The sequence below is a fragment of the Protopterus annectens genome, chromosome 4.part1, assembly GCF_019279795.1.
Source record: "Protopterus annectens isolate FY-2018-M chromosome 4.part1, PAN1.0, whole genome shotgun sequence".
Lineage (NCBI taxonomy): Eukaryota > Metazoa > Chordata > Ceratodontiformes > Protopteridae > Protopterus > Protopterus annectens.
Window position 1 is genome coordinate 798,623,099 of NC_056734.1, and position 21,845 is coordinate 798,644,943.

At 36.9% G+C, this 21,845-nt stretch overlaps 1 protein-coding gene across 1 annotated transcript in view; it reads right to left on the minus strand.

Annotated features, from left to right (window-relative positions):
* The window catches only part of MED12L (mediator complex subunit 12L), a 919,119-nt gene that overhangs the window by 698,590 nt on the left and 198,684 nt on the right, over nt 1-21,845 (minus strand). Inside the window, exons 9-10 of the mRNA XM_044070851.1 lie at nt 21,662-21,763; nt 11,865-11,978 (exon numbers count right to left, since the gene is read on the minus strand). Of these exons, the coding sequence (XP_043926786.1) occupies nt 11,865-11,978; nt 21,662-21,763 (216 nt within the window). The remainder of the gene's footprint in view (nt 1-11,864; nt 11,979-21,661; nt 21,764-21,845) is intronic.

The window sequence follows — 21,845 nt, forward strand, 5'->3', positions numbered from 1 at the left end:
AAAAGAAATAATAACTGTGAAACATAAAATGAAAAAAAAATTATTTTGTATGAGTACCGGATATTTCCGCACATGCGCAGACACACTCAGACTGCCCCACAGATGCCCAGGAATCTGTGCGAACTCTGACTGCCTGAGTCAGCAGTCCAGATACAGGGAAGGTATTTTCTGCCCCGCAGATGCACAGGAATCTGTGCGGTAGATGACCGCACAGAACAGAGGAGCTCCGGACTGCTTGATCCACAGGCAGGACTAATCAGGAGAAAGGTGAGGTTAAGCTCTCGCAGGACCAATCAGGAGAGAGGTAAGTTAACTCTTGCAGGGAAGCGTTGAAGTCGAGCACGGGTTTTGAGGTTTTCTGCTTCCGGACAATGGAGTTGGACCTTGTGTGTGGAGGTTTGTTGCTTTAATCAGGAGAGAGGTACATTTTAAGCTCTTGCAGGGAAGGTGTGTGTGTGTGTGTGTGTGTGTGTGTGTGTGTGTGTGTGTGTGTGTGTGTGTGTGTGTGTGTGTTGCGTAACCTTTAAAGCAGGTGGTGCATTTTACTCACTTCCTGCAGCCAAAAGAAGGGACAAAGTTGGAGCTCTGCTACTCTCTCCATCCTTTTGCCTCAAAAATAAACCTGCAACTCGATTTAAGACACTTTTTAAAACTGCTGGTTTTCGCAGTTCGGAGTTTCTCTTGTCAGTTTCTCAGTCTGGTACACTGCATGCACATATCTGAAATAGTCGTTCAACATCAAACACTTAATAAGCACAGTGGACGCAAGATTAATGCCCTCACAGTTCTGTGCAGACCCATGGAAGGCAGTTAATAAATCATTGTGGAGCGATCCAGTGACTTTAAGAATCTGAACCTTTGGAAGTTTGATCTTACATTGTATTACTAAAGGAGGTTTTGCTTGTGCCTGGACTATGTACAACTGTCATAATTCAAGGTAAGAGTAGTCAGTTCACCCATCCTTACTTCAGGATGGTGGTGGTGGTGCTGGTAGCGGGTGGGGTGGGGGGTAGAGGAGGAGGGGGTATCAGGGCTTCTGTGCGCTGATTAGACATTTACAGTTTTTTTTGATACAAGACAGGCCACCATAACTAGATAGATGCTTTTTATGAACAACCAGGGTTGTGACTTTTAGCTTGCTTGTTTTCAGAGAAACACATATACAAGGGGTTCAACTAATAAAGGTAAAGACTTTTAAGTACAGTACCCAATGAAGGTTAATGCGCATCACATTGATGCATGCTGATTTTAATTTCCTGTCACTGGTAAACAGCCTCTTTAGTTTCCATGTAACCAATGGCAGATATTAACACAGTAACACATATTGTTTCCTAGTCAAGCTCATATAGATGCATGTTCTTGTCAATATTTGCAACAACATAATACAGAACGAATGGAAAGCAGTTGTTTTAAACCCACGTACCTTGCCTTATTGGGTAACTTGTGTATGATCTATACTATGTTAAGGTATTCAGTTTGGTCTCTTTTAATGTAAGACAGTATTAACCCTTAGAGCTATAGATATTAAGTCATATCAGTTATTATAGTTAGTGAAACTTTGTTCCTGTTTCTTGGCAGTACACCTACACAGAGTGGCTATCACACTTACACTCAGCCCCTAGGCTAATGAGCAAAGCCTGCAAAACTGGATTGGAGTGGTGGACTGCTATGCTAGCAGTCAGGAATAGCTTCAAAAGAATAAAATAAATACCAATAATTGATTCCCTTTGCATGGGCATTATTATGCATTTCTCAGTGATAATTACCTTTGCAAATGCTCAAGAACTGTTAATTCTCTAACAATCTACAACACGTTTCTTTATGTTTCTGTTTATGTACTTGTAGCTGGCAGTAACATCAAGTGACTTTTTTTTCTGCTAGCATATGTATTTTTTTGTTTATCATGAATTATTCACCTTACTGGCAACTGATTTTTGATATATGCATTTAATGAATACGTTGTATGTTCTTTATCATTATAGATTTTAGTTGTATTGAGTTTATTGGTCTGTTTATAATACTTTCTAATTTTAATGTCTGTTACTGATAAGATAATGAAGTTACTTAGTCATACATGGTAAGATGTAGCCCCCAGCTAGCCTCCTGCCTTTTAGAATTCATTTTTTTCTGTTACTTTAATGGAAGTTCATGATTTGGTTGTCATGGGTTTACCAGGAAATGAGCAAGTTACAAGTTAATGAAACAAATAATGCATTTGACTTGTTTTTATTTTACTTTGTTTTTACAGATTTTTGGTTATTACAAATTAATGGATAAGTTACTTTTTATTTTTGTTTACATGTGCTGTAGACCCATATATTTGTTAATGTGTATATCCGAATGTGCTATTTAGCTGTTTTTTTTTGCAACATTTTGGTATATTTTTTAGTCGCTTTCTGGTCGTGAAGCATGGATTTAAAGGAATTATAAATAAATAATCATTATTTCTTCATTACTGCGTGTTCACTATCATTTTTTGCTGGTCGTTGGTGGTTTACATTGTTGGCTTGACCCTGCATGCCATCCTTGCGGAGCATATGGTTGTTTGCTGACGTTTTTGGCTTCGCTGGTGGTTCTCGATAGTGACACAGCATTTCTGTGTTGGCAGTTGTTTTTTTGCAACATTTTGGTATATTATTTAGTCGCTTTCTGGTCGTGAAGCATGGATTTGAAGGAATTATAAATAAATAATCATTATTTCTTCATTACTGCGTGTTCACTATCATTTTTTGCTGGTCGTTGGTGGTTTACATTGTTGGCTTGACCCTGCATGCCATCCTTGCGGAGCGTATGGTTGTTTGCTGACATTTTTGGCTTTGCTGGTGGTTCTCGATAGTGACACAGCATTTCTGTGTTGGCAGCTGTTTTTTTGCAACATTTTGGTATATTTTTTAGTCGCTTTTTGGTCGTGAAGCATGGATTTGAAGGAATTATAAATAAATAATCATTATTTCTTCATTACTGCGTGTTCACTATTGTTTTTTGCTGGTCGTTGGTGGTTTACATTGTTGGCTTGACCCTGCATGCCATCCTTGCTGAGCGTATGGTTGTTTGCTGATGTTTTTGGCTTCGCTGGTGGTTCTCGATAGTGACACAGCATTTCTGTGTTGGCAGCTGTTTTTTTGCAACATTTTGGTATATTTTTTAGTCGCTTTCTGGTCGTGAAGCATGGATTTGAAGGAATTATAAATAAATAATCATTATTTCTTCATTACTGCGTGTTCACTATCGTTTTTTGCTGGTCGTTGGTGGTTTACACTATTTAGCTTCTATATCACCGTTATACAGAATGTTTTCTCTTTAAGTGGGTGGTTATATATTGGATATCAATCACAAGGAATGGATGATGCTAGCACTCTACATCCTGATGAGGCAGTCTCTTTCTCTGAGGAGTGTGTGTGTGTGTGTGTGTGTGTGTGTGAAAATGCCCCAGATAAATATACCTGGTGGCTAGAGAGACCCAGCAACAGTGGTGGGTAGAGAATAACTCAGACTCAAACCCTGTACCTTGTGAGCAGGTAGCAAGAGCCTGAATTCTCTACCCATCATCAGTTGTGAAAACTGCTCACATTTTTGTCTCGTATTATTGTTCTGTTCTGTTCCTCATAAAATCTGTGGTTTCTGGATTTAATTCACTAAATAATGATAGGCATTTGAATTTCAGACTTCATATTCTTCAGAAAGTACATAGCAACGCAATTTTTTAAAGTTTATAAGATCAATATTTGAAATGTGTCCCTATTTTTGGGGCTGTATTCCCCCATTATTGGCTTTGTCCAGGTGTTTTGTGCTAAGAGGTTGAGAGCTATGGTGAGAACTGAATTCATTGAATATGTTTGGGGGCTGTATTCCCCCATTATTAGCTTTGTCCAGGTGTTTTGTGCTAAGAGGCTGAGAGCTATGGTAAGAACTGAATTCACTAAATGATAGCCATTTAAGTTTCAGTCTTCCCATAGTTCAAGAAACAGTTGATTTGGCATAGCAGTATGTTGCTCTGACTGTCATGCACAGAGTCCTGGGTTTAAGACCTGGTAGTGAAATGTATGGTAGTAATGCAATATTTTATTCTAGAAACTTTTCAAGATTATCCAAGCAATATTTAAAATGTGTCCCTGGTTTTTGGGCTTTGGATTTTTCCAGATTTTTTGTGCTGCAAAGTTGAAAGATACAGTTGAGTGTCAAGTGGATTTTACAAGAAGCTGAGAGCTTCAGAGGAAGATACGTTTAATGCTGCTTAGGCTGAGTCTGCTTGCATTGTTAATAGCACAACAGGTAGTGTATTTGCTTTGGATGCAGAAGGCCGTGGGTTCTACTCCCACATTATGTAGATACATTACTGTACTGTGTTGTACTTTTAAAGGGGGTGGATGCTGCAGTCCTGAGAATGTCCTTGTTGGCGGAGATATCTAGTAACTATGAATCTATTATCAATTTGCCATCCATTCCCTATTGCAGCATTTCTAGCTTATCATTTTTTAATGTAAAATAGACAATTTATTCCTCAAGGGCAACAGGCACTTTATTTGTAGATGAAACAATGAAATATAACGTTGTTTGCTAGCAGCAACCTCTTCATTATTTACAGATCTCGTTAATGTGGAATTGTTTAGATGACTTTTACTTCTACAGAGATTGTGCATATTTACTGATACTGGTGGATTGTAAACGTTTAAGTAGACTTTTATGATGGCAATGTTCGGAATTGGTCAGTTTTGTCATTATTGGTGCATGCATTTTTTTTCATTGTGTACTGGAAAAATATTCAAAACAAATTTAAAACACCCTCTAACAACTGTACTGTACTGTATAGGAATATAATTTAATAGAATCAGGAAGGTGTATCAAAGAACACATGTATGCTTCCTGTGTAAGGGGCCTATGATTTGAAAACAGCCCAAAGTTAATCTTTATCTGCCACTGGCCAGGTGTATTTTCTTTGAATGTGGGTTTCAATGCTGTTTCAATTAATGTGAGTTTCAAGGGCAGAGAAGTTTTAATGCTAAGTCTGTTTTCATTGTGAGACTGCATTGCTGTATTTAGCAGATGTCTTAGTGCTTATGCTGTAAAATGTAAAATAAAACTTTTAAATGAAATCCAAATCATCATTGAAGTAAAGTAGTATGCACATTATAGTGTTTATGGTAAATGGGGCCAAACTCAAAGACAGCCCTGGCTGAACTATACCTCTCAACTTCCAGATTTTTGCAGAATTAATAGATATTTGCTTCTTATTTTTGGTTTGTTCCTCATAAAATTTGTGGTTTTCTGGCAAATCATTTAGGAATGAAGTCACTAAATACTGACAGACATTGAGTTTCAGACTTCATACCCTTCAGAATAATGCATGCTAAAGCAAGACATGTTACTCTGTCAACTGTCTAAGTTTATACAAGAGCAATTTTTAGTACTGTTTGTTTGTTCCCCCAATATATTTGGCCTTGTCTAGATTTCCTGTGTTAAGAGGTAGAGAGGTACATGCAAACAAATTGCTTTATAGAATTAAGTATATCCAGACCTCTCAACTGTCCCCGCTTTTGGCTCAAAGTGTTGCTCTCCCCATAATAGTCCCTCTGCAAAATGGCAAATTTGGAAGACATTGTGGAGGGTTTATAATTAATAAGTAATTGAATGATCAGAGTTATAGATTAATTTCAGAAATGCATGTAGATTCTTTTATTTTGTCAGCTACTCAAGTTAACAGTACTATTAAAAAAAGTGTCCCTTCTTTGACAGGTTTCCAGCTGTATTGTATGGCTATTTTATATTTTTGCATCACATTTTTGGTCTGTTTTTCATAAAATTATGTTGTTCTGGCAAATTAGTGGCAAATCATTAAAGACTGAAGTTAGAAAATGACAGGCATTTGAGTTTCAGATTTCATACCCTTCAGGAAATTCATACTAATGCAAGACCTACTATTCTATTATCTTTTTAATTATCTAAGTTTATAAGAGCAATATTAAAAATTATCCTTATTTTTGGGACTTTGTCCCACTTCTATTTATGGTTTTGTCCAGATTTCTTGCTCTGAGGTTGAGAGGTATGACAAATGTGTCAGGGCCATCACCGTCAGCCAGAGACATTTCAAATTGTGACATACTTGTTGTACTCCACTTCCCCATGTAGTGACTCTGGATTTGTCCAAGCAAGGCAAGGAGCAGTTATGCAGTGTAAGTGTGCAAGTATCCCCCATCCAAGGTAGGCACAAGTACTACAGTGGCTTTTTATCTGTCCTTGATTTTGCAGAATGTTCTGGTTTTCTGTCATATTTTTATACTGTTGATTTATGCTTCTTATTCAGAAAATGCATGTTGCTGCAGTACCTTTTGGTCTGTGTTTAACTAGAAATGCTTAAATGACCATCAGGTAAGCTTGTCTGAGATTGTAAGATGCACGTAAGCTTTAATAAGCATACTGTCAAAGAATTACCAACATTGAAAGCCTTTTTGTTGTGAAAGCCTTTTTGTTGTTGCCATGCAGAGAATATTTACATAACTAGATAGCGTATAAGCCTTGGGTATTGAAATGCATATGATAGTATTTGTAATAAAGAACAGGATTACAGTATTTTCAGAACTTCATTACATTTGTTGGATCTTTGCAGGCTTTACACGTAAACTAAACAAAATGCCAGTCTATCATGTGTGGTCCATAACCTGTGCAGTAATCCTTTAAGCAATTTATCTTGAGCTTGTTTCTTGTTTGCTGTTCATTTTTTACTTTGATCATGTCTTCCCCATGAAACAAGTAGTTGTTAGGCAGCAGGTCTTTTTTGGATAAGAAACATTTTTTACAAGTGACGGTATCACAGAGATTGCTACTTTCAGCATGTTACTTGGTACTTTATAAAACTGAATATAAATTATAATTAGAACTGCAGTGCAAGGAGAAATGGTTTGAGTTGAGTGCTGCTTTTTTTTTTATACTCGATTTTGACTGGCATTCCAGTAATGTATTTAAAAAGTAATTTATTTTCTCAAGCCTCACAACCTTTTTGTTTCCATCTAGATATTAAGTAAGCTGTCATGTAGCCAATGCATTGAAATATTTTTTCTTCTAGACTTCATTTTGTTTTGATTGGACTCTCATAATGATGGTTTGGCACCCAAGGGCAGCGTATTTAATTAAAGTCTCAGTTTTTGCAGTTTTCAACATAGCTCCACCCCTTTCAAGATGGCCACACCCCTTCTCATTGGCCACACCCATCCAGCTGTCTCCTGCAGCCCCCCCCCCCTTTGATTTGAAGTCACCGGCCACCACTGCCACAGAGTTAAACAAAATCAAAATAAAACAGTAGTACATATGTAATTAAAAAGCATATATAAACAGAATTTGACATTGGAATACACTGGATGCAATAAAGCATGAGGAGACACGAGTGATATAATAATGAAAGAAACATAGTCTACTATGAGAGGAAATAATCAAAGAGGATGATGCAAGTCCCCCTAAGAATGGGGAGAGGGCAAATGTTGAAAGGATATAGATAGGTAGTATAATGAATGGTTAGTAAGAATGTAAAGTATTTTTTATGTAGATCCTACATGTAAGGAGCACGGCATACCTGTGAGTTAGTAAGAAATTCTTTGAGAGAGGACGTAAATATATGGAGGCTTGATAAAGCTCTGATTGAATTTGGGATAGAGTTCCATGGTTGGGATATGCAGTGCGAGTATAGATCGAATGATCTGCCATTTATCTGTTTGGCAAGTACCTGCAAAAATTATTTCACTTCCTGTTCAACCAAACAAAGTAATACACATAGTCTGGGTTTTATTGAAACCAAAACACATTTTAGTCTAAAAGAACATCAATAAAATATTATTTTGGGGTTGAAATAGTATTTATATTCTCAATGAGGTTGTTGGGAGTAACAACATTTATTATGAATAGAGTCAATATACATCATGGGATATGCAAACAGTCCTTGTCTGATTTAATAATACAAACGTTTAAAATACACTAATCTTATTAACCAGTTTATTCATATGAGCAGATCAAAATGCAGATAAATATTTAACATATGTTGTACTTATAATAATCAATGTAACAGGTTCACTTTTTCCGCCTACAAATATAACCACCATGAAAATCATAGCCTTGAGTGAGAAGTGTGTGAATGAAGCATTGCAAAGATCAGATCATCAACTGAGATAAATTGTAGTTTACTGCTTTACCTGAAGTCTTAACAAATAAATATAAACTGGCCTAAGTTTCAAACATAAAAAGAGACAGACGCCATTCCAATAAATAATGTAACTTCCCTTAACAGGAATGCTTTAGAAAAGGTGCTAATGTCTCCAGCTGCCACCACAAGTCTGATCAATCAAACTGCTAATAAAGAAATAGCAGAATATCTACTAGATTTCTTAGCAGCAACCCCCCCCCTGCCCCCTGTAAAGTGTATATGCCAGATCCAATTTGTTAACAATCAACAGGTGGACGGATTGACACAGTGAAATCCTAAGTATGATAAAAGAAAATGTATAAACACCAACACACACACACACACACACACACACACACACACACACACACACACACACACACACATAAAAAAAATAAATTGTTTACTCACCATACAAAAAATAAATGCAGAATTTACATATTCTTAGTCCATCATGACATAACCTCAGAGAAATGGACATATCTCCTTCTACAATTTTGGGTGTTCCTGCAAGAATGCAGGTAGTCGTGTTCTACAGTTTGACATACTGATTTAACTTATATAGTCACTCTCTGTATTTCCGTGATCATCTATGCCATGCAGAACTGGATACATTAATATGTGCATGAAAGCAATAGCTTCTCTTTGCTTTTATACAGTGACAGTGGATCAGTAAACATACAATAGAGTCACCTGCTTTAAAAAATATGTTGGCTCAGTCACACTCTTTATGATTAACTAAATTAAAAAGGAAATAGTCAAATTTCTCTGAATGGGTGTCTCTCCAAGAGTCCTATATGAACTGACTATGTCATTCATAACTAATGGAAGGCAACATACCTTGTATTTACTTCTAAATGCAAGCACCTTTTTGCTGACTTGACTAGTGTATTATGGAAGCAGTAACTCTGAATTTATTAAGGCCATCATGACAAAGGAATCATTCATTCCTTTAAATGGTCCTTTATGGAAGCTATTCTTCAGATTATCAGTTTCTTAGAGTCTTTGAGTTTTTGCCATTTGGGGAAGTTACACACTGTTATTAATACCCGAAGACTCGATGAAAATCCCAGTATCGTTCTTCTTTCTTGGACTTTCTTATTTCAGTAATTAAAGGTTTTAATAAAGTAACATATTCTAGTACTTAAGACAAGTCATAGAACGGGAAGTCAGCTAAGAGCTATCCTAAGGTCCTAATACAAGACATTATGGCTAGAATTAAGGGAAAATGGCCCAGTACAATGTACGTATGTTAATAACGTCAATCTTAAGCATGTCACAGGTCATGAGTTTATTAATCTAGTATCGATTTTACATTTATTCTTTATATTGGCTAACTGGGTAAATAACCTAAATATGAATGCAAATATGAATTCATGGCTACAGTGTACAAAATGAGTGTAGACAAGTCTGAAATTTAACTAAAATATATCAATACAACTTAAAGTTCTAGAAAGTATGAAAGTGGTTGTATTATGTCAGCTTTACAGCCGCCAGTGTATGCTGGCACTCTTCTAGTGCAAATATGGATTTAATAAAGTGTTAGATGTGTTGTCCCTAATGTATGATGTTTTTGTTCCAGATTATATATACAAAAAAAACAAACTATTCCCTTTTTACACAGAGCAAATCTACAGAGTTTATTGCCTGAAAGTTATGAAGGATATCTGCAGAAATATAATAAGAAGAAGACTTTGGGGTGGGTGGTGTTCAAGTATGCACAGTGCTTCTGTGAAGTGCTAATCACTGTGATCCAGTGTGTTTTTATTTTCACTAGCTGCCCGGAATGCAGCTTGATCTGCATCTCAGTTATATTTTCAATGATACATCCATCCATCTCAGTCCTAACTGTGCTGGTATCCTAGCATTTCATGATGATTTTCCAGGAAGACAGCACCAAGAAAGGGATGATATATAACTTTTTGACTCTTGAATCAGCTGGAAAAAATAGCCCTTATTCCTATTGTATTACTGACCTCTCTCCCTTCACAACTAACCATATATATTCCCTAAATCTTGACATATCTACTAAAACAGATGACCACCCTCCCCGTTTCGATGAAGAAGCTTTTCACTTCTGACAATGCCATCCACATTTAAGGAAAAGGATAAACTGGTAGGTGTCCTGAATTCCAAAAGCGGGTTGAATTTAGGCATGCAACAACAAGATTCTTGTGATATCATGTTACACCTACTCCTAGATCATCACTATTGAACAGATGTCAGCCGATTTCATTAACACAATATGCTTGTTGGCTTCCACCAGTAGGTTACAGGTGAGGAGCAGAAGCCCCAAACTGTCTCCCCTGAATTGGTAAACTGATTCTAGCCATTCCTTCCAATGCTTTCTAACTCCTCCATACCCAGACTACTAACTAAAATCAATTTGTCTAGGTCACAGTCACGGGTATATCACTATATTACATCAAGCCAGTAGCAAAATATTTTAAAGTTGTAAAGTGGTAGGTCAGCAAAATATAAATTTAATTTAAATGGATTTGAAATGATCAGAAGATTTTAGATGTAAGGAATATGATTCATGCTAATTTTTCATATACAGCAGTACTGTAGCTGGTTGGAAACTAAATTTACCCTTTCTGACTTTAAAAGTATTAAAGCCATTCAAAAGGATGTTTCAAAATATTTATTATTGCAACTGCTGCTTTCACTTTGCTATATCGGGTTTATTGTCAACTCTCTCTACAATGTATCTATACCTGTTAGCATAAAAAAGGTTGCATTAATTAATTTTAGTGATACAAATAAAGTTTGAATAAACCAAAAACATTTGTACAGCATAGTTTTCATCATAAATCCTGATATCACTACACCACTTACTTAGCATTCACACTGTGGAATATTCTAGGACAAACTTGGAATCGATGTACTAGGAGTTAAAAAAATCCTCCATTATCCAAAATAGTTGAATTTGCTATATGACTATTATCCCATTTGCATGAATGCTGATATATGTATAGGTTATAGAAACCAGAATGCTATAATATGTATTGAAGCATATAAATCATCTTGTCACTCAATAGTATTCAAAAACTGATCTCTCATTACCATTTAACCTACCTAATAAGCATGAGGAGCCTGGAAAATATTGCATAACTTATAATAATAATAATAATAATAATATTTTGTTATCATTAGGAACAGAGTACTGCTAATGTAATTAAATGAAGTTCTAGCCATATAGGACTCAGTCCTAGGTACACTGCTATGTTATTAATAACAAAGTAGTTTACTTTAACTTTACTTTGATGGTTGACTTGCTTTGTTTTACACTTTAACTGCACAGTCAATCACATAGGAGTTTAGTTCAGACTTTGGGCTGGCTTCCTGAATTCCTACACTAAGTGTACACTAAGTATACACCATTCTGAGTGAAAAGACAACACAAGCATAACTCACGCCTTCTTCTTCCTAATTTTAGCTTTCCTAGTAATTTTCTTTCAGCCTTAAATATCAAGGGGGATTCATAAAGGTTACCACAAAGTGCAGACCACATATACTCTTAGTGTAATCTTTCTGAGTGAATAGGCAGCATAAAAAAATGTAGTAGGGGTGTTCTTGACTACAGATCGTGTACACTTAGTGTAGGTGGCCATGTATCTGACTCTTTGTACAGGACTCTTCAGTGAAATATCATTAATTTTAAGAGCTCATGAATGGCAGAGTTAAATATTCTTACCTAACATTAATATAGCTTTCAAAACTGCAAACACAGCTCCAACTTCAATGTTATTGTGTGCAGCAGCTAGCAGGTGTCGATCACATGATGAGCGAACTCCAGGATCGGGTTTCCCTAGATAAGAAATAATAAATAAGAAAAAAAAATCTATGTCTTAATGTGCATCATTACAGCATACATAAAACAGAAGCTATTCACATAAACACATTGTACTGCACTGCTGTCATACAATCTGAGTGGTAAGAAAATGTGAAACTATTACAGCAGAAGTATTAGATTATGCACTTACTGTATGTTAATCATAATATAGTTTTAAAAAGCATGTAGATACATTGAATACCACTAACCCTGACCAATTTTCCTATGTTATGTACGGGTCTATATTATATATTCGAAGCTTCAAAATTTCGAACCTCATATGTTCGACAACATATGAGCAAAACTTGAAACCTCAAATATGTAATAAAAAGGTAAAAAAAAAAATTTTACTTTAATGCTGCACCCTCCACACACCCCTACTTAAAAACACCAACTCTGAGACCGTACTTCAGTGCAGAAAAGGGAAATTTTACCATTCTGCACATACATTGCCTTTCATCTTTGAACATTTCAAAGTTCGATCATATGGTGTCAACCATATGACATTCGAACTTTGAAACATTTGGCAATTTAATAGGGACCCGTTAAGTACAACGGTTGTCTCCAAAATGGGCATGGGTAGCTACCAGTGATAAGTGGGTTGAGGACCTGGCCTACTCTGACCTACGCAAGGGAAACTTGCTAATGGTGGGAGGGGCATATGTGCCCCTATAGGCCAGTGTGTGCCCACCATAAAACCCAGCAGCCCTGGGTCAATAAGCTACTGGCCGGCCAGTATCTAGTTGCCCAGCCTGGGTTACCTGGGATAGCTCTGTTGAGTAAAACCTGGAAGTAAAACCAACCAACCTGCCAAATATGAACTGAGAATTGCTACACTTAATGTAGGTTCACTGAAAGGATGCAGCTTGGAAGTGGATGACATGATGATGTGAAGGAGGCTGTACATCTTATGTATACAAGAGACGAGATGGAACGGCAGTGCAGCAAAGCCACTTGGCTTGCGATCCAGACTCAAATACTCAGGAGGGTCACAGGATAGAAATGTTTGTTCCTGCATTATAGACCTCTCGTGGTGAGTTCACCAGTGTATGTTTTGCTATAGGATAGAAATGATGTACAAATTGTGGTGAGAGAGAGGCTTCAGAAGGCAGTGAAGGATATCATCAGAATTAGTGACAGACTCATGGCAATCAGACTCCAGTGCAATGATAGGGCAGTATTCATAATCTCAGCCTATGCCCCACAGCAGGGTTGTGATATTGAGGAAAAGAGTGCATTCAGACAGCAGATGCAGGACCTGCTAGATAAAGCAGGACAGCATGAATTGGTGTTGATAATGGGTGATTTGAATGCACATATCAGGACAGACAGAAGAGGATATGATATTGGGACAGACAGAAGAGGATATGAGGACTGCCTGGGTCCACATGGGTGGGGCAACAGGAATAAGGAAGGAGAAGCCATTCTAGACTTATGTCTGGCAAATGGCATGATAGTAGCCAACACATTTATTTTTATTTATTATTTTATTTTATTTTATTTTACATTTGTTTACCGGGCTAGTCTAGCTGGATACATGTCCATTTTCAGTAGAGGCCCGGGGAGATAAGCTCCACTTATAAACTTTACTGATGCTAAGTATAAAAACTGTTAAGAACTAAATTCTAATATAAAAAAATAGTAATAAACAAGTGGTATAAAAAAAGTAATGGAGATAAGCTCCACTTATAAACTTTACTGATGCTAAGTATAAAAACTGTTAAGAACTAAATTCTAATATAAAAAATAATAATAAACAAGTGGTATAAAAAGTAATGGAGTGAAGAAAGCATTGTAGAACAAGATAGCAAGAAGTATCTCTTAAACATTTGCAAAGAGAGGGAAATGGAAATAGCTGAAAAGAAAGTGAATTAATATTGGGGTGAGTATGTCAGATGAACATAAAATAATGTTAGTCAGGGTTGGTACAGGGGCACAGCCATTGTGTTTTGAGGTAAAGCTTGAGTTTCTTTTTAAAGAGAGATTTTGAGGGAATAGATGAGAGTTCAGATGGAAGCAGGTTCCAATATTTTCCAACAGTGTTTGAGAAAAGAGTCTCCGGCCTTGTTGTTTGATTTGACCGTGTCTATAAGAAGTTTGTGTGCAGATCTAAGGGACTTTAGGTTGTGGTAAGGGTGAATCAGGCTTGTTGGTTCAGGAAGAGAGACAGACACAAGATCACATACAAGAGTAGCCAACATGCAACTCAGGTAGACTTCCTCTTAGTAAGGAAAAGGCACTGGGGAAGAATCCATAATTGCAAAGTCATTCCCAGTGAAAAAGTCGGCACACAGCATAAACCACTAGTTGCCACAATCAGCTGCAAGCAGTGGTCAGAGAAGGATCTAAGGTCAACAGAAACCAGGCTGAAGACCTGAAAGAGAAAGTTCAATAGTCCAAGGAATTATTCATGGCTCTAGCACCCCAAGAAGAGGAGGAAATAGGTAGAGTTGAACAAGAATGACAGCGCCTAAAAACAGCATGTGTTAGGAATGCAGAAAAGATATGTGGCTGAGCAAGGTATGGAAATAAGGTACATAAGGAAAGCCGGTAGTAGAATGTGGATGTCCAGGAAGTCATCAAAAGAAAGAAGGTGTGCAGCAAGAAGTGGGAGATAGAAAAGACTGATCAGGATAGGAAGGACTACTGGTTGGTTAACAAAGAAGCTAAGAAAGAAGTTGCAATAGCAAAGAGTAGGGCATCGAAGGCACTGTACCAACTTCTGGAAAGTGACTCAGTAAGTGGCAAAAAGAAACTATATCAGGTTGCAAGGCAAAGACAGAAAGATAAAGAAGATAGTCGGACACCCTTCATAAGGGATGCCAGCAACAACCTGCTCAAAAGTCCACAGGACGTCAAAGGCAAATGGCAGGAGTATTTCAAGCAGCTTCTGAATGAAGAAAACTCCACAGAAGCTGTACTGCCCAGAAACAGCCTACAATGAAAGAAGAAGAGGAGTCCACCCTAGAAGAAGTAAGAACAGCACTAAGTAAAATGAAGTCAGGGAAAGCAGCATGCTCAGATGAGGTCACAGCAGATATAATAAAGATGCTGGGTGAGATATGGGAGAAATGGCTCCTGAGGGTACTAATAGCAGTGTGGAGAGAAAGGCGTTTCCGAGATGACTGGAGAATAAGCATACTCATACCAGTGTACAAGAACAAAGGGGACATCCACAACTGTGAGCAGTTCAGAGACATCAAACTTCTATCACATTGCATGAAAGTTCAATGAGAGAGTGATTGATAAATGGATACTCAGAGCAGTCAAATGGGAGATGAGCAGTTCAGATTCAGATCAGGATGCAGCACAATTGACCCAAGATTTGCAGTGAGACAGATACTTGAGAAGAAGCTAGAGATGAGGAGAGAGTGTAACTGGGCATTCCTAGACTTGGAGAAAGCATATGACAAGGTCCCAAGAAAGCTGATTTTTGCAGTATTGCGGTGGTTTGAAGTTGCAGAAACATTGGTAGAATTAGTGCAGGCTATGTACAAGGACCCAATGACACAGGTATGAACAGTGGTCAGCCTCACAGAGGGGCTCCCAGTGGGAGTGGGTGTACACCAATGTTCAGCTCTGGGCCCACTGCTGTTCATACAGGTGATGGACTACATTATCGAACAGGTCGGAGCAGACAGATCGACAAAGTTGCTGTATGCAGATGATGTGGCATTACAGACAGACTCTGAGCTTGAACTTCAGCAAAGGATAGGGGAATGGAATGCAAAACTGAAGGCACATGGGATGAAACTATGCACACATAAGATGGTGGTAATGGTGGCAAACTGGGAAAATCAGAAGAAGCTGAGAACAGAGATAGAAGGGAAGATACTGGAACAGATAAACAGCTTCAAGTATCTGGGAGGGATGGTTGAGAAGAAGGGAAGTCTGAATGAAGAGGTCAAAGTTAGAATCAGAGGTGGTGCCGCCAACTGGCATAGAGAGTCAGGTGTAGTGTGTGACAGAAGAATGCCAAAGAATCTGAAAAGTAAGGTGTACAAGACAGTGGGGCGACCAGTACTACTGTATGGTACAGAAACCTGGGCAGTAAAGGTAGAACAATTGAAGAACTAGAGGTGATAGAAATGAAGTGCCTAAGAAGGGTGGTAGGATGGACACTGTGGGACAGATGAAGAAAAGAATACATAAGAGAAGAAGCCAAAGTAGCTCCAATTACAGAAATGATCAAAGAGAACAGATTACGGTGGTTTGGACATGTGCAGAAAAGCAGAAGACAATGCAGTGAGGAAGATTTGGGACAGACAGGAAGAAGGTAAGAGAAAAGGAGGATGTCCAACAATGAGGTGGATGGATTGTCTGGAAGAAGATCTGGCTGTTTTGTAGAGCACACTGATTCAGAGATGATCCCACCATGATGCTGCAACATGAAGATGTGTAGCACAGCCCTGGGCTGTGTCTGCAGCTGTGCTAAATGCTAATGAGGCATACTGGGGGAGAGGCACATGCTAATTAGCCATGTACTCTCCCTCAGAACTGCCTGCAGGAAGCCACTTACACAGTCACGCCTGGCAGCTTATGTTAATGAACACAAATAGAAGCAAAAGTTCAAATGGAGAATAAATATATTAGTGGTACAGTGGTGAGCATAGTTGCCCTCCAAGCAGTTTATCTGAGTTAGATTTCCAGCCAATGCAAGAAATTTGTACATATAGATACTCATTTCAATGGTGCAGTGGAGATACAAAAATGTGGTACACATTTACATTTGGAGGTAGGTGTAATGGTTAAAAGCCTTTAACTCACATACATAAGGTTCAGGGATTTATTCTCACTTTAGGAAGCAAGACTAGGCTTATACAGGCCTCCTGGGATCATTAACCTAGAAATCACTTATATGTGTAACTATGTATATATATATATATATATATATATATATATATATATATATATATATATATATATGGGTCTACCTCGACCCACCGAAATTATGTTTCTTCGAAACATAATTTCTTGACCCCATTTTTCCGAAAGTGCATCCATCTGAAAATGCACTTTTGTGAAAAACCCTATTAATGAAAACCAACCAAGGTTGTTGTAGATTGGGGCACAGTGGGAAAAAGAGAATATTCCCCTTTCCCCAATATAGTGTGATATCGGAGTTGGAATATATAAGTAGCAGGGGAGTGAGGGGATGCAGGGGGGCTTGCTCCCCTGCATAAAGGTGTTTACTGTTTTTGTTTTTTGTTTTTTGGTTTTGTTTGGGTTTCTTTGATCCGTTTTTTCATGAAAGTGCATTTTTCATATACATGCACTTTCGGAAAAACATGGTTGCAAAATTACGTTTCAAAGAAACGTAATTTTGTTGATTCAATGTAGCTCCATATATATATATATATATATATATATATATATATATATATATATATATATAGGTCTATTTTAATATTTTGACTTACTGGAATGTCGACTTGCAAATCTGTGAGATAAGAAAATGTTAAAAGTTCACAATGCCGAACTCCCAGAACATTGTAATTTAACTCCGGGAAAGTAACCACTGGGCCACCAATCACTACAATAATAACGGAAGCAACCTAAACCCATCAACATGAGGGGGGCTGTACCCCCCTACCCCCCCCCAACTAAATATACCAACTCCAAGATCACGTTACAGTAGAGAACACGGCAAAGGTCACCATGGTGGCTCAGTGGCTACTTTCCCGGAGTTAAATTGCAACTTTCTGGGAGTTGGGCATTGTGAACATTCAATGTTCTCATCCCTCTGATTTGCAAGTCGACATTCCATTAAGTTGATGTTTTAAAGGGGACCCATATATATATATATATATATATATATATATATATATAGACAAATAGATAGAGAGAGAGAGAGATATTGAGTGCTTTCAAACATAAACAAAAAGGACATAATCAGAATCTTTGTCACATAACAAACACTTCTGTTTAAAAGCTATAATACTCAAGTGATCAAACAGCATGTCAGGTGATCATACTGTTCAATGCATATTAAAAGACAGACTTTGCTAAAAAAAGAGTTAAATAATGGTACATTAAAATTGGCTTTTGATACACAGGATTCAGTGCACTGGCTGGGAATCAAACCGAGGTCTCTTGTATGGTAGGATGGAATTCTACCATCGAATCATCATTGAAAGTTCTTACATATTGCACATATAAGATATCCATTGATGATTCAGAGGTAGAATTCAGAGACATGCAGATTAGCTATTAATGAAGTCTTTTCTCATTGTGTCTAATGTGTCTCTAAATTACAAATCTATGTATTGTAGAAACAGACTCTTTTAACCACAGTCCTTACAACAAGCACATTTTTTTCTGAATCCTCAGGAAGGTACCTTTTTATATAAAAATATGTTGAACCAGAATGTATAAAAGGAAAATAAAGACTATGCATGTCATAGAAAGTTTAATATTGATAAAATGTTAGTGCTTCTTTGCAAGCTGAAAACATAAAGTAGAAATTATTGATGGCCGTGGTCTTCCTTTTAAACTAGCAGCATTTCTATTAGGTACAATGTTAATTTCATATAAGCACCTCATCTTACTACTACAAAGGTATGCTTTTGCATGCAAGCCAGCATATGTTTTCTGTTAATTTTGAAAGAAAGATGTTCACTTTAACAAATTACATGGTTATATAACATATGCAGAACATACAGCATACAAAATTAGAGGCAGATATAAAATAATCAGATTGTACATGAACAATTTATACTGACTGCTCTGTGCTCTGCAGGGAACCTAAGATACAAAAGACATCACAACATGCCATAAGAAACATTGTTTACTCAGTTATCATAATACACCATCATTAGAATTGGTACTTCTAGAGCTACACTAATCCGAAATCTCTGAAAAATAATTGACTGTCTTCTTCATTTATTGCTTGTATGAAGACGTATTTACACTGATGTACACTTTCAGGAACTTCATTTGACCTAAACTGGCATCACCATGAGAACTCTTTTAAGTTCATCAGGCCCTTTTACTTATTTCTGTATAATAATCTTGTTAATTACTGTCCTACATTTATTGGCTAGTAAAGTGCTGGGACTTATCTGTTCCATGCATTAGGTTCTTCACACCATAGCCCACTCCTCTCAATAGCGTTAGCAGATTATTATAATACAAACTGTAAAACTGTACAAATTAGGTTATGACAATTATTTATCATGATACTATTGCCTCTGTGCATATTTCAGTGTAGCATAGATTATGACTTAATTTTAAACTGCAGAAATTGTTTCTGAGTTGCAAACATGCATGCACAACTACTGAGGAGTAGGCCGACAGTCTAGTCTACCAGATGTACTACCCTCGATGTAGAACTGTCTGGCTCCAGAGACTCTCTCCAAACAATCATTAAGAACTTTTATGCTTCTAACTTTTGTTAAAGCTACTACTGGAGGTTCTAGTGATTTTATATTTATCTATAAACGCGTTTTTCTTTTAATAGGGTGTTTCTTATCAACTAAACCTATCTGCTTTCTGATAAGTTACAGCCCATTACTAAAATGTTTATCAGGAGTTTCTCTAATAAATTGTCATTTTGAACTCCCCAAACAGACTTTCTTATTCTTGGGTAATACGGTCATATTTTGGTAGGCTCATCTCATATGTTAGCACTTTTATTCCACTACTGTATAAGTACCTCTGAATATGTTCAATAATTTTATTTGCTTCTTTTAATTTGGTATGCATATTTCTATGATGATTCCAGGTAATACCTAAAGATAACTTTAGAGAATGCAACCTTAATGTCTATATTGCGTGCTTTACATTTTGTTTCATAATTTCTATTATTTATTTTCCTTTGTCATAACTACTGAGCATTGTTTAGTAAATCTTCATCTCATCTTCATTTTAAGGAGTTGATATCTATCAACTATGTCTATTGTTTTCTGTTTTACCCAGATGTATTACCTTGCACTATTTCATATTAAATTAATATCAAATGGATTTGATGTTTTTTTCCTGCATCCTCATATATTACCTTATATATTTTTCATATTCAATTTCAGTCATATTCCTTCAGTGCATACAGCTATAGTTTCAAGAATATTTCCCAAACAGTTCTCATGCCCGAAGTGCACAGGGCTGCAACTCTTCAATCACATTTGGATGAGCTGCCATTCACGGATTGCTGTTTGTTGTACAACATGATTGCTGGTACTGTTTGTATTCGAGTACTGGATTTTTTTCCCTTCTGTCTGTTTCCTGTGTTAGCATGGATATAGCATTTATAGCTAAGAGTTTGATCCACACATGGGAACTGCAAGGGAAGACGGTTTTGTTCCTACTCAAAAAAATCAACTAGATGATACTTCATCTAAATTAACAATTCCGTGGAACAACCATAACAGCATTTACTTTCTGGTTGCCTAGCTCATTAATTGCGGTCTCTCTAGTTCCAGATCAGGTATGTTTAGATTCGTGAGCAGACTATTTCTTTCTAGGAAATCTAAAAGGGTTATTTTAAATAATGGCAATCCAAGCTTTAAGCCCTGAGAATCTCCCTTTCATACCTTTGGCCAGGAAGACATTGTTTGATTCCATACAACTCATGCATGACTAAAGACTTTCACTGTACCTTATACACCATGTGCCAGGACAAACAGCTGTAACCCTTTTGCAACCCATGAAAGACATTACGCTACATTACTAACCTCTGCAATCCTACATATATTTACCTAATGCTAAAGCGTAAGTTTGTTGTAACACAGCCTTTACAAAATAATTGTTCTCCTGGAATGTAAGGTTTGACAAATGGCTGTATGACCTAGGAACACACACACACGCACACACACACACACACACACATATATATATATATATATATATATATATATGTATATATATGTATATATATATATATATATATATATATATATATATATATATACACACACACAAAAACACAGATCCCTTTTTTACCAATCCAGTTTAGCAGGCCAAAGGTACTTTCATGTAACACTGAGAATGTCAGTTCTTATACACAGAATGGAGCTGAAACCAACAAAACTATTATTTTCAGGACTGTCAATCAAGCAAAACCACACTACAATCAGAAACTGAACAAAAACAAAATCACAAAAATATTTTGGTTTTGTAGGAGGGAGTGCCTCCCATTGCCCATAATGTGCTTCTTACTTAAAAATATTACATCCTTAGAATATGACTTTACAGAAAGGACACAGACCACCAAAGAGAAAAAAGAGAAGGCTTATGCTGCTCCCCATTTACATTTCTCTGTAAAAACAATGCAATTCAGCTATATTTGTACTTCAAGACCTACAGAAATCGGTAGTACCCCACACTCCTTCTCACACAAATGCTGTAAGTTAATTCTCCAGATGCTCTGATCACTACAGACTAGAAAAGTCTGCAATGTAAAATATCCTAACACAGCATATGATGCATTATTATAGGAATAAAATATGTCAGCAGCAATAAATAAAAGTTTAGCATGTATTTATAATTTACAATGTTAAATATATTAAACTGCATAAAGTTCTATATAAGGACTTAGACAACATTTTGTGCGTCAGTTACTACATTGTTCACTTATCCTCAGTGCTGTATATGTCAAGTATACAGCCAACAACTTCTTACTTAAAGTATTTGAGTATTAAAATAACAAGATGCTGAATCCTTACCATCACTCGTAGGGGTGATGCTGACCTGAGGTGTTCCAAGAAGATAAAGCAAAAGTCGACACGTCATCCTTGCTCCCGACTCTGCATCTGGGTCACCACATGCTGTAGAACATACCAACTCAAGAGTCAAAATTAACACCTAAAGGGGAATTCATGCTGCCTGATATAACTGCAGGAAGAGTGT